The 14,061-nt window shown below is 47.1% G+C and overlaps 1 protein-coding gene across 1 annotated transcript; it reads left to right on the forward strand.

The window, feature by feature from the left end:
- The first annotated feature begins 2,030 nt into the window (after positions 1-2,030).
- Positions 2,031-13,714, forward strand: LOC144502284 (beta-crystallin A1-1-like). Its single transcript, XM_078226098.1, has 6 exons — positions 2,031-2,462; positions 3,284-3,355; positions 6,188-6,306; positions 7,269-7,410; positions 12,809-12,951; positions 13,567-13,714. The coding sequence occupies exons 1-6, from the start codon at positions 2,031-2,033 to the stop codon at positions 13,712-13,714; spliced, it is 1,056 nt and encodes a 351-aa protein (XP_078082224.1).
- Positions 13,715-14,061: the final 347 nt, after the last annotated feature.

Raw genomic sequence — 14,061 nt, forward strand, 5'->3', positions numbered from 1 at the left:
CCCAACTCCTGTATTTCTGTTGATAAAACCAAGCATGCCGAATGCCTTCTTCACCACTCTGTCCACCTGTGACTCCACTTTCAAGGAGCTATGAACATGTACCCCAGATCTCTTTGTTCTATAACTCTCCCCAATGCCCTACCATTAACTGAGTAAGTTCTGCCCTGGTTCAATCTACCAAAATGCATTACCTCGCATTTGTCTAAATTAAACTCCATCTGCCATTCGTCAGCCCACTGGCCCAATTGATCAAGATCCCGCTGCAATTGGAGATAACCTTCCTCACTGTCCACCATGCCACCAATCTTGGTGTCATCTGCAAACTTACTAACCATGCCCCCTATATTCTCATCCAAATCGTTAATATAAATGACAAATAACAGTGAGCCCAGCACTGATCCCTGAGGCACACTGCTGGTCACAGGTCTCCAGTTTGAAAAACAACTCTCTACAACCACCCTCTGGCTTCTGTCAAGAAGCCAATTTTGTATCCATTTAGACACCTCACCCTGGATCCCGTGAGATTTAGCCTTATGCAACAACCTACCATGCGGTACCTTGTCAAAAGCCTTGCTAAAGTCCATGTAGACAACATCAGCTGCACTGCCCTCATCTACCTCTTGGTTACCCCTTCAAAAAACTCAATCAAATTTATGAGACATGATTTTCCACTCACAAAACCATGCTGACTGTCCCTAATCAGTCCTTGCATCTCTAAATGTCTGTAATCCTGAGATCACTATCTTTGAGTCCTACTTTGCAGCTTTCTTCCTGACTCCCTGTATTCTGCTTTTAGGACCTCATCTCTTTTTTTAACCTATGTCGTTTGTACCAATGTGTACTACGACCACTGGCTGTTCACCCTCCCTTTTCAGAATGTCCTGTACCTGCTCCGAGACATCCTTGATCCTAGTACCAGGGAGGCAACATACCATCCTGAGTCTCATTTGTGGCCACAGAAATGCCTGTCTATCCCCCTTACAATTGAATCCCCTATAACTATTGCACTGGCACACTTTTTACCCCTCCCCTCTGCGGCAGAACCAACCGTGGTACAACGAGTTTGGCTGCAGCTGCTTTGCCCTGAGAGGTAATTCCCCTCAACAGTATCCAAAGCCTTTATCTGTTTTGCAGGGGAATGGCCACAGGAGATTCCTGTACTACCTGCCTGTCCAGATGACCAACAACCTGTCCTGGTCCCACCATGCTGACGCTATAATTAAAAAAACCCACCAACGCCTCTCTTTTCTTAAGTAGAGGTTAAGAAAATTCATAGTGGCACGTCCACTACGACTCTTACCAATTTTTACAGATGCAGCTTAGGAAGCATCTTTTCCAGATGTGCCACAGCTTGGTATGGCTCCTGCCCTGTCCAAGACTGCAAGAAACTACAAAGGGTCATGAAGAAAGCCCAATCCATCACGCAAACCAGCCTCCCATCCATTGACTCTGTCTACACTTCCCACTGCCTCGGGAAAAGCAGCCAGCATAATCAAGGACCCCCACGCATCCCAGACATTCTCTCTCCCATCTTCTTCCGTCAGGAAAAAGATACAAAAGTCTGAGGATACGTACCAAACAACTCAAGAACAGCTTCTTCCCTGCTGCCATCAGACTTTTGAATGGACCTACCATTTATTAAGTTGATCTTTTTCTACACCCTAGCTATGACAGTAACACTACATTCTGCACTCTCTCCTTCCCTTCTCTATGAATGGTATGCTTTAGCGCGCAAGAAACAATATTTTCACTGTATACTAATACATGTGACAACAATAAATCAAGTTAAAAAGATGGAGGTGGACATGGGGCAGCTGTTTCGCTGATTGATCCCCAATTTACAAAACAAGGTTGAATATTCTTCCCCCGAAGCCTGCGAACATCATTCTGAGGACATACACAGAACAGTTGGTTCCTCTTAAGGGTTGTGTCTCAGCCAAGGTACAGCTGAGGGACCAGTGCATACAGCTGCCTCTGTGTGTCGTGAAGGTGATTATCCCACATTGTTTGGACAATCTTGGCTGAAAGAAATGAAACTGAACTGGGAGGCGGTGTACAGATTGACAGGGTCTCGTTCGAATCTAAACAATATTTTGGAGAAATACAGGGAGGTGTTTAGTGGAACTCTTAAGGAGATGAAAGGATTAAAAGTGAGTCCGCGGCTGAAGCTGAATAGGTGCCCAAAGAGCATGAAGGCACAACCAGTGCCAAACGCGATCAGATCCAAGGTGGAGACAAAACTCGAGAGGTTAGCAGGTTTGGAGGTATTGGAGCCAGTGGCGATGAGTGAGTGGGCCACGCCTATTGTTCCTGTCATGAAGATTGATGGCTCAGTGAAGCTATGTGGTGATTTTAAAGTCACTGTGAACCCTGGACTATGTGCGGATCAGTATTTGTTATCGAAGACCTGTTTCGTGGCCATGCTGGCGATCAGACGTTTACCAAAACTGATCTTTCACAAGGTTATCTACAGGTGAGGGTGGTTGAAGACTCACAGCTGCCATTAACCATCATCACTCAAAAAGGATTATTCCATTACAAACTACTGCCTTCTTGGTTTACATTGGCCAGGAACAGGATGCTGGTCTCGCTCTCTAGGGGACAGGGTGCAGGTCTCTCTCGGGGACATGGTGCGGGTCTATCTCTCTGTCTCGGAGACAGGGTGCGGGTCTCTCTCTCGGGGACGGGGTGTGGGTCTCTCTCTCTCTCGGGGACAGGGTGCGGGTCTCTCTGTGTCTTGGGGACAGGGAGCGGGTCTCTCTCTCGGGGACGGGGTGCGGGTCTCTCTCTCTCTCGGGGACAGGGTGCGGGTCTCTCTATCGGGGACAAGGTGCGGGTCTCTCTCTCTCTCTCTCTCGGGGACAGGGTGCGGGTCTCTCTGTGTCTTGGGGACAGGGTGCGGGTCTCTCTCTCTTTCGGGGACAGGGTGCGGGTCTCTCTATCGGGGACAAGGTGCGAGTCTCTCTCTCTCTCGGGGACAGGGTGTTGGTCTCTCTCTATCTCAGGGACAGGGTGCGGGTCTATCTCTCTGTCTCGGGGACAGGGTGCGGGTCTCTCTGTCTTGGGGACAAGGTGCGGGTCTCTCTCTCTCTCTCGGGGACAGGGTGTTGGTCTCTCTCTATCTCAGGGACAGGGTGCGGGTCTATCTCTCTGTCTCGGGGACAGGGTGCGGGTCTCTCTCTCTCTTGGGGACAGGGTGCGGGTCCCCATATTTGGGAGGGTGTTAAGTTGGGATATTCTTGATTTGATTTACTGACGGCATGTTTTAAATTTTCATCTTCAGATTCTGTTCCAGTTGAAGAATATGCAGAAAGAAAGTATGCCCCTGAACCCAGGCTATCCAGGATTCTGGAAGGTGAGACTCACTCTCAGGAGGCTGCTGTTTATCAGGAATAGGAGGAGGCCATTCTGCTCCTTATCATCCTTCCACCATTCCACTGGCCAGAATGTGTCGTGCAAACTTGTTAAACTGAGAAGCCATGCCCAGGAATTCACACTCACTGCTTTTGAAGATCTTCATTTGTCCAAAGCCAGATTTCTGAAATGTTCTCTCCATTGCGTTTTGCACTGTCTCTCTCTCTCTCTCTGTCACTGTAGCTCCTTCTATCCTTCCCCGTTTCTCTTGTCCCCCTCCTACCTCCTCTCCTTCTATCTTCCTCTTTCCTTCTGCTCAACCTCCCTTTTCTACTTCTCTTCTCCACCCCCCTTCCCCCACCATCCCCCCACCGCCCCCCTTCCCCCCTTCCCCCACCATCCCCCCCACCGCCCCCCCTTCCCCCACCATCCCCCCACCGCCCCCCTTCCCCTCTTCCCCCCACCTTCCCCCACCCCCCCTCCGATATTTCAAAGCAAACCTGAGAGCTGGGAAAAATTTAAAATCCAGCAGAGGAGGACAAAGAGTTAATTTCAGAAGGAGAAAATAGAATAGAATCATAAAAACTGATTGCAAAAGCGTCTATAGACATGTGAAGAGAAAAAGACTGGTGAAGACAAATGTAGGTCCCTTACAGTTAGAATCAGGGGAATTCATAATGGGCAACAAAGAGATGGTGGATCAGCTGAACAAATACTTTGGATCTGTCTTCACTGAGAAGGATACAAATAACCTTCCTGAAATACTAGGGGACAGAGGGTCTAGCATGAAGGAGGAACTGAAGGTAATCCTTATTAGTCAGAAAATTGTATTGGGGAAATTGTTGGGATTAAAACCCAATAAGTCCCAGGGCCTGACGCTCTGCATTCCAGAGTACTCAAAGAAGTGGCCCTGGAAATAGTGGACACATTGGTGATCATTTTCCAGCATTCTATGGACTATGGAAGAGTTCCAGTGGATTGGAGGGTAGCTAATGTAACCCCACTTTTTAAAAAAGGAGGGAGAGAAAACGGGGAATTATAGACAGGTTAGCCTGATATCGGTGGTGGGGAAAATGCTGGGGCCAATTATGAAAGATGCAATGACTGAGCATTTGGAAAGCGGTGACAGGATTGGTCCAAGTCAGCATGGATTCATTAAAGGGAAATCGCGCTTGACAAATCTTCTGGAATTTTTTGAGGATGTGACCAGTAGAGTGGACAAGGGTGAACCAGTGGATGTTGTGTATCTGGACTTTCAAAAGGCTTTTGACAAGGTCCCACACTAGAGATTAATGAGAAAGTTTAAAGCTCATGGTATTGGGGGTAATGTATTGATGTGGATAGAGGACTAGTTGGCAGACAGGAAGCAGAGAGTGGGAATAAACAGGTCCTTTTCAGAGTGGCAGGCAGTGACTAGGGTACCGCAGGGTTCAGTGCTGGGACCCCAGCTATTCACAATATACATTAATGATGTGGATGAGGGAATTGAATGCAATATCTCCAGATAAGCTGGGTGGCAGTGTTTGCTGTGAGGAGGATGCTAAGAGGCTGCAGGGTGACTTGGACAGGCTGGCTGAGTGCGCAAATACTTGGCAAATGCAATATAATGTGGATAAATGTGAGGTTATCCACTTTCGTGGCAAAAACAGGAAGGAGGATTATTATCTGAATGGTGGCAGTTTAGGAAAAAGGGGAAGTACAACGTGACCTGGGTGTCATGGTGGAACAGCCACTGAAGATTGGCATACAGGTACAGCAGGTGGTGAGGAAAGTTAATGGCATGCTGGCCTTCATAGCAGGAGGATTTGAGTATAGGAGTAAAGATGTTTTGCTGCAGTTACACAGGGCCTTGGTGAAGCCACACCTTGAGTACTGTGTGCAGTTTTGGTCTTCTACTCTGAGGAAGGACAATCTTGCTATTGAGGGAGTCCAGCGAAGGTTCACCAGACTGAATCCTGGAATGATAGGACTGACATATGAAGAGAGACCGGATTAACCTGGCTTGTACTCACTGGAATTTAGAAGAATGAGGGGGGATCTCATAGAAACATCTAAAATCCTGATGGGACTGGACAGGCTAGATGCAGGAAGAATGTTTCCGATGTTGGGGAAGTGGAGAACTCGGGGTCACAGTCTAAGAATAAGGGGTAAGCCATTCAGGACTGAGATGAGGAAGAACTTCTTCACTCAGACAGTAAGCTGTTGGAGCCAGTTCATTAGATATGTTCAAGAGGGAGATGGATGTGGCCCTGTGGCTAAAGGGATCAAGGGGTCGGGAGAGAAAGTGGGAGTGGGATACTGAAAGTGCATGATCAGCCATGATCATAATCGAATGGTGGTCAGGCTCGAAAGGCCGAATGGTCTACTCCTGCATTTATTTTCTATGTATGGTGAACCATAGATGGTTAGCACTATGGGTACTTGTACATATGTTACTGTTGGGGTTAGGGTTGGGGTGTTCCACCTGTTGGTATTGTTCCGTGGTACACTCCGGTTGGCTCCGCCTACCTGTAGGAGTATAAAGGTCACTGCACTGCCTGGTGACCCTTTAGTCTGGGATTGTATTGTTATGCAGTATGCTCCATTCTTGTTACTAATAAAAGCCTTTATTTCCCGGGTACGATCCAGCCTCCCGAGTGATTTAATCGCGCATCACTATGTTTCTATCTATTCCTCTTTAGCTTATTTCCCCACCTCTGCAATCCTCTCTCCCTCCCTCTCTCCCTGTCTTCTCTCTCTGTATGTTTTGTCATTCATTCCCTCTCTCTCACTCTTTCTGAATCTCTTTGACTCGATCTGTTTGACCCTTTGCTCTTTCCTCGTGTTTTCACAGATTGTGGTCTGGGAGCGTGAGAATTTCCAAGGTCGGAGACAGGAGTTCACCTGTGAATGCTTCAATATCACCCAGTGTGGCTTCGACAACGTGCGCTCGCTCCGTGTGGAGAGTGGGGCGTGAGTAACTGAATTGTCACTGTCCCTGTGTCTCTCACACTCACACACACTCACACTCACGTGCACACATGCACATATATGCACACACTGACATGCACACACACACTCTCAGGCACACACGTACAAATATACATTCTCACCCTCTCGCACACACTCATTCACACAATCAATCATATACTCACTGACACACACGCAATCACTCACTCGCACATACAGATGTACACACACGCGCACACACGTGTACCCATGACCCATTGATCTACAAGCAAAACTTTGTCTGGGTGGGATATTAAAGAGTGTGGGGAGTGACGGGAGAGTGGGATTAGACTGGGTGGGATATTAAAGGGCGTGGGGAATGAGGGGAAGAGTGGGATTAGACTGAATGGGATATTAAAGGGTGCGAGGAATGAGGGGAGAGTAGGATTAATCTGGGTCGGATATTAATGCATGCGGGGGGTGAGGGGGAGAGTGGGATTAGACTGGGTGGGGTATTAAAGTGTGCGGGGTGTGAAGGGAGAATGGGATTAGACTGGGTGGGATATTAAAGGGTGCAGGGAATAAAGGAAAGAGTGGCATTAGACTGGGTGGGATATTAAAGGGTGCGGGGAGTGAGGGGGAGAGTGGGATTAGACTGGGTGGGATATTAAAGGGTGCGGGGAGTGAGGGGAAGAGTGGGATTCGACTGGGTGGGATATTAAAGGGTGTGGGGAGTGAGGGGGAGAGTTGGATTAGACTGGGTGGGATATTAAAGGGTGCAGGGAGTGAGGAGGAGAGTTGGATTAGACTGGGTGGGATATTAAAGGGTGCAGGGAGTGAGGGGGAGAGTTGGATTAGACTGGGTGGGATATTAAAGGGTGCGGGGAGTGAGGGAGAGAGAGTCTGTCTGGATGGGCAGAATGGCCCTCTGCTTCTCCTTTTTGTGATGATCTAATTGTTTGGATTGGGTTTGTTTTTTCTTTCAGATGGGTTGGATATGAACACCATGGTTTTGAAGGGCAGCAGTTTATTCTGGAGCGCGGAGAATATTCCCGATGGGAAGCCTGGAGTGGAAGTAACTCCTATCACGTGGAGTGGATGATGTCCTTCCGACCGGTTTACTGTGCCGTAAGTCAGGGTTTAACCCTACCTCACCGTCAGGCTAAAGGGCCAACACGGGATCTGCCTTTGTTCTGGGGTTGGGGCCCAAATTGGGGTCAGGGTTCAAAGTCAGTTTCCTGGAACAAGATCAGCTGATCGAACTGATCAGTTGTGTGTGAGGGAGTCTCTGATGGAGGACACATGCTAGAAAGTTCCTCCTGAGAAATACAGGGCAATACCTACCAAATAACTAGCTTCTTCACCCGTCGTAGAGTGGGGGCAAAGTGACACACAGAAATGAGAGATCAATGTCTGGCATTGGAGACAGTCCAGAGAAAGTCCACTCAGTTCATCCCGGGTATGGAGGGATTTTCTTATGAGGAGAGGGTGAGTAGTTTGGGTCTGTGCTCTTCAGAGTTTAGAAGAATGAGAGGCGACCCAATTGAGACATATCGGATTCTCAGGAGGCTCGAAAGGGTAGATGCTGAGAGGTTGTTTCCCCTTGTGGGAGAGTCTAGGACCTAAGGGCATCATCTCAGAGTAAGACAGAGATGAGGAGGAATTTCTTCTCTCAGAGGGGAGTGAATCTGTGGAATTCTTTCCCGCAGAGGGCTGTCGAGGCTGGGTCGTTAAGTATGTACAAGGCTGAGACAGACAGATATTTAATCAGTAAGGGAATCGAGGGTTACGGGGATAAGGCGGGAAAGTGGAGTTGAGGATTATCGTATTAGATCTGTCATGATCTCATTGAATGGTGGAGCAGAGTTGGTGGGCTGAATGGTCTACTTCTGCTCCCACATCTTCTGGAGTTATGTCTTTAAAAAAATTTTGTAAGGGATGTGGGCGTTGCTGTCTAGACCAGCATTTATTGCCCATCCCTAGTCGCCCCTTGAGAAAGTGGTAGTGAGCTGCCTTCTTGAACCACTGCAGTCCCCGAGGTGTAGGTACACCCACAGTGCTGTTAGGACTCAAGTATGTTCCAGTTCATTGGGCATTGGACACTGGCAAAAGTAGAATCCGTACTTTCAGGAGATTCTGCGCCTGAATCGAGTGTTTGAAACCAGTGCGGGTGAGGGATCACATTTGGGAAGGTTAGGCAGAGCAGAGGCAAGGCAAAATAGAAAGGTGTTATTCTGAGGAATAGAACATAGAACATAGAACATTACAGCGCAGAACAGGCCCTTCGGCCCACGATGTTGCACCGACCAGTTAAAAAAAAAAACTGTGACCCTCCAACCTAAACCAATTTCTTTTCGTCCATGAACCTATCTACGGATCTCTTAAACGCCCCCAAACTAGGCGCATTTACTACTGATGCTGGCAGGGCATTCCAATCCCTCACCACCCTCTGGGTAAAGAACCTACCCCTGACATCGGTTCTATAACTACCCCCCCTCAATTTAAAGCCATGCCCCCTCGTGCTGGATTTCTCCATCAGAGGAAAAAGGCTATCACTATCCACCCTATCTAAACCTCTAATCATCTTATATGTTTCAATAAGATCCCCTCTTAGCCGCCTTTCCAGCGAAAACAATCCCAAATCCCTCAGCCTCTCCTCATAGGATCTCCCCTCCATACCAGGCAACATCCTGGTAAACCTCCTCTGCACCCTCTCCAAAGCCTCCACATCCTTCCTGTAATGTGGGGACCAGAACTGCACACAGTACTTCAAGTGCGGCCGCACCAGAGTTGTGTACAGTTGCAACATAACGCTACGACTCCTAAATTCAATCCCCCTACCAATAAACGCCAAGACACCATATGCCTTCTTAACAACCTTATCTACTTGATTCCCAACTTTCAGGGATCTATGCACACATACACCTAGATCCCTCTGCTCCTCCACACTATTCAAAGTCCTCCCGTTAGCCCTATACTCAACACATCTGTTATTCCTACCAAAGTGAATTACCTCACACTTCTCCGCATTAAACTCCATCCGCCACCTCTCGGCCCAACTTTGCAACCTGTCTAAGTCTTCCTGCAAACTACGACACCCTTCCTCACTGTCTACCACACCACCGACTTTGGTGTCATCAGCAAATTTGCTAATCCACCCAACTATACCCTCATCCAGATCATTAATAAATATTACAAACAGCAGTGGCCCCAAAACAGATCCCTGAGGTACACCACTTGTAACCGCACTCCATGATGAATATTTACTATCAACCACCACCCTCTGTTTCCTATCCGCTAGCCAATTCCTGATCCAATTTCCTAGATCACCCCCAATCCCATACATCCCCGAGGATAAACCAACCAATGAATGATAAACCAACCAATACAGTAAGGGATTGAGAATACAAATCCAACAGGAAATCAACAGATCCGATTCCGGACCATGAAAGAACAGGATTAAACTGGAAGCTGAATATCTGAATACACAGAGCTTCTGATTGAGATAGAAATCAACCAACACGACTTGATAGACGTGACGGGACATGGCAGCAGGAGGACATTGATTGGCACCGGAATATTGCAGGTTTCAGTACATTCCGGAAGGACGAGGAGTGAGGAAAAGGTGAAGGGGTGGGCCTGTTAGTTAATGATGGAATTGGAACAATACAGAGGGAGCTCCTACAATCAGGAAACCAGGATGTGGGACGGTTTTGGATAGGGATGGTAAAGATAGTAACTCACTTATAGCAGTGTAGTATCCACTCCCTACTTGTCACAGCACAGGAAGACACAGTATAAATAAGTGACAGTTGGAGCTTGCCAGCAAAGCCCAGCGATAAGCATGGGAGATGATACATTTAGACTGGAAAAGTCAGGTGGGTAATGGTAGCCTGGCTGAGGACCCCATTGTATGTTTCGGGATGGATCAGCATGTTCTGAAGCCAATCAGAAATCAGGCAACATAATACTGGTGTTGATTGGCAATAATTAATCATCTCACTATGAAGCTGCCCACGAAGCAGTGACCAGAATATGAATCAACTTTACGCTCAGTTTGACAGAGAGATGAGGTGTTTTTAAACTGGCACCGTGGCACGGTGGTTAGCACTGCTGTCTCACAGCACCAGGGACCCGGGGCAGCGTGGTGGCATGGTGGTTAGCACTGCTGTCTCACAACACCAGGGACCTGGGTTCAATTCTGGCCTTGGATGACTGTGTTCTCCCTGTGTCTGCATTGGTTTCCTCCGGGTGCTCCAGTTCCCTCCCACAGTCCAAAGATGTGTTGGTTGGGTTGATTGATCATGCTAAATTATCCCTTTGTGTCCAAAGATGTGCAGGTTAGGTGGGTTGGCCATGGAGAATGTGCGGGGTTACGGGGATAGGGTGGAATGGTGAGCCTGGGTGGAATGCTCTTTCACAGACTTGATGGGCCAAATGGTCTCCTGCTGCATTGTAGGGATTCTGTGGTTCTATGGAAATGATGGGGGTGTGAAGGTTCATCTAGCTAAAGTGAATGAGCAAATTAGGTTAAGAGACAGCTCAATAGAAATCAGCAACATGCATTTAAAGGGATATTCCAAATGTGTACACTCCAACTTGTATAAAAATTCCAAGGGACAGACTCACCTTCCACAATGATTGGATCAAACTTACAGAAAAAGCAGATAATTAGCAGGTCTGAGGATCAGACAGAATGTGAAGAACAGCAACAGGTGAATAAAATATTTATTAGGAGAGAAACATTAGAATATGAGAGAAAGCTAACCAGAAATATTGAAACAGATAGTCCGAATTCTGATCAATCTTTTTAAAAAGGATGAACAAGATGAGTGTTGTCTTGTAGAAAATGAGTCTGGATAATGGAAATCAAGGAGATGGCAGGTGAATTCAGCAGGTATTTTCACATCAATCTTCACTGTGGAAAATACAAGTCAAATCCCAGAAGCAGCAACAATCCAGGAAATGGAAGGGAGAGAGGAGCTCAGGTAAATGATAATCACCAGAGATGTGGTTCTATGTTGGAGCTGTGGGCTGATTAGAACCCAGCTCCTGGTGGACTTCCTTCCAGGCTTTTCAAAGAGATGTTCAGATAGTGGATGCTTTGATTTTCATTTTCCAAAACTCCCTAGATTCAGGGAAGGTCCTATTGGATTGGATGATGACAAATGTAACTCCATTATTCAAAAAGGGAGGGAGACAGAAAGCAGGAAACTACAGGCCAGTTAGCTTAACACCTGGGAAAATGTTAGAAGCTATAATTAAAGAAATTATAACGAGGCATTTGGATAATCTCAGGTGATAAGGTGGAATTGGAATGGTTTTGAACAGATTAAATAACGTTCAACCAATTTATCAAAGTTCTTTGAGGAAGTGACTTGTGCTGTGAATAAAGGGGAACCGGTGGATGTACTGTACTCAGATTTCCAGAAGGCATCATCAATGGTCATTGTAAAAAATGCAAGTTAATATTACGTGGTGTGATAGAAGACTGGTTAGCTGACGAGAAACATTTGGAATAAATGTGATATTTTCAAGTTGGCAGGATCAGTGCTGGGGCCTCAACTGTTTCCAATGGATATAAATTATGTGGTTGACGGGATTGAAGGCTTGGTTGCTAAATTTGCTGATGACACAAAGATAGGTGGGGAGGACAGAAGGAGGCTACAAAAACACAGATAGGTGAATCAGGCTTTTAAATGGACCTATCAAAAATGAGATTGATCTTTCTCTACATCCTAGCTATGACTGGAACACTAACTACATTCGAGAACAAAACAAAGAACAAAGAAAAATACAACAGAGGAATAGGCCCTTTGGCCCTCCAAGCCTGTGCTGATCATGATGCCCTAACTAAACTAAAAAAAAAACCTTCTTCCCTTACTTGGTCCATATCCCTCTATTCCCTCCCTATTCATGTATCCTTCCAGATGCCTGCATCCATTCATTTACCATCCATCCATCTGTACCCTCCCCTTTCTACTTCTGTACTTCTCCCCTATGTATTCGATGAATAGTGTGCTTTGTCTGCATAACATGCAAGAAAAAATATTTTTCACTGTATACCAATACGTGATAATAATAAATCAAATCAAGAAAGTCAAATAACCTGCACATGTTTAGAACTAAAGGGACAATTTACCATGGCCAATCCACCTAACCTGCAAATCTTATGACCTTGGGAGGAAACCGGAACACCTAGAGGAAACCCATGCAGACACGGGGAGAACGTGCAAACTCCGCACAGACAGTGACCCAAGGCCAGAATTGAACCCAGGCCCCGGCGCAGTGGGGCAGCAGTGCTAACAACTGTACCACCATGCCATCCATATTCTGAGTAACTTAAGGGAACAGGAGGATAGATTCTTGGTTAACATGAGGTGGGAGGTTATTTGTGGTAAGCAGATGCAGATTTCAGTAACTATCTAATCAGCCATGATCCTATTAAATGGTGCAACATGCTCATGGGGGTAAATGGTCAACTCCTGCTTATTGTTCTATGTTTTGGCTCTATTTTTTCTGACAGAACCATTCGGACTCTCACATGCAAATCTATGAACGGGAGAACTTCATGGGGCGTCATGCGGATCTCCGTGAGGACTACCCATCTCTGCAAGCCATGGGCTGGTGCAACAACTATGTGGGATCCATGTTTGTTAAGAATGGAGCGTGAGTACAAGATTATCTGGATTAATCCATTTACCAACAGCCTTACCCCACCCACCATGCGCAGGGTATAAGGTCAGTGTGTGACCCCATCCACCAGCCAGTGTGAAAGGTCAGTGTGTGACCCCATCCACCAGCCACAGGGTGAAAGGTCAGTGTGTGACCCCATCCACCAGCCACAGGGTGAAAGGTCAGTGTGTGACCCCATCCACCAGCCACAGGGTGAACGGTCAGTGTGTGACCCCATCCACCAGCCACAGGGTGAAAGGTCAGTGTGTGATCCCATCCACCAGCCACAGGGTGAAAGGTCAGTGTGTGGCCCCATCCACCAGCCATAGGGTGAAAGGTCAGCATGTGACCCCATCCACAAGCCGCAGGATGCAAGGTCAGTGTGTGACCCCATCCACCAGCCGCAGGGTGAAAGGTCCATTCCTGACCCGACATACAGCCTTGTCTGTTAAACTGTCTACCAGTGACTCCCACTGACTCTCCCAGAACACAAAGGGTGAAAGGTCAGTCTCTGAACCATGCAGTCGCAGGGCTGAAGGGTCATTGTATTGTGAACTGTTCTGCTGACATTTTAAACAATCCTTTCCTGTTCCTGATCTCTTCTCGCAGATGGGTATGTTACCAATTCCCTGGATATCGTGGATATCAGTACATCATGGAGTACGATCGTCACTGTGGAGAGTTTAAACATTGGAAACAGTGGGGTTCTCACAGTCAGACTCCGCAGATCCAATCCATCCGGAGGATTATGCACTGAGCGGCCCCATCCTTAACCAGCTAGCAAACTGCTGCTTTTAACCTCAACTCAATAAAGGAGTTTTCTTACCAAATCGTCACTGGGTTTGTTTATCCACAGAGCAAACTCCACACGAAGTATGATTCAGGGTTCCTCACTGAGCCTCCCCACTTGAGAGAGACTTCAGGCAATGACTTTGATCAAGTGACCCCCTTGAGGGATGCAGTGGGGGTCGTCACTAGATGAGATCTAGTATGGCAGAGGGGTGGGAACCAGAGCAGTAGGTCAGCAGGAGAAATAACTGAGGGAGAGCTACAGACTAAGGCCAGTAAGATGAAGAGGAAGAGCAGGCAGGGAGTAGTTATTGA

Source organism: Mustelus asterias, chromosome 13 (genome assembly GCF_964213995.1).
Source record: "Mustelus asterias chromosome 13, sMusAst1.hap1.1, whole genome shotgun sequence".
Classification (NCBI taxonomy): Eukaryota; Metazoa; Chordata; class Chondrichthyes; order Carcharhiniformes; family Triakidae; genus Mustelus; species Mustelus asterias.

Excerpts from the sequence above, each read along its gene's own strand:
- LOC144502284 (XM_078226098.1), top strand. The coding sequence starts at position 2,031 with ATGAAACTGAACTGGGAGGCGGTGTACAGATTGACAGGGTCTCGTTCG. Across the intron at positions 2,463-3,283 it reads CAAAACTGATCTTTCACAAG|ATTCTGTTCCAGTTGAAGAA; the intron begins GTTATCTACAGG and ends TTTCATCTTCAG. Across the intron at positions 7,411-12,808 it reads TCCGACCGGTTTACTGTGCC|AACCATTCGGACTCTCACAT; the intron begins GTAAGTCAGGGT and ends TTTTTCTGACAG.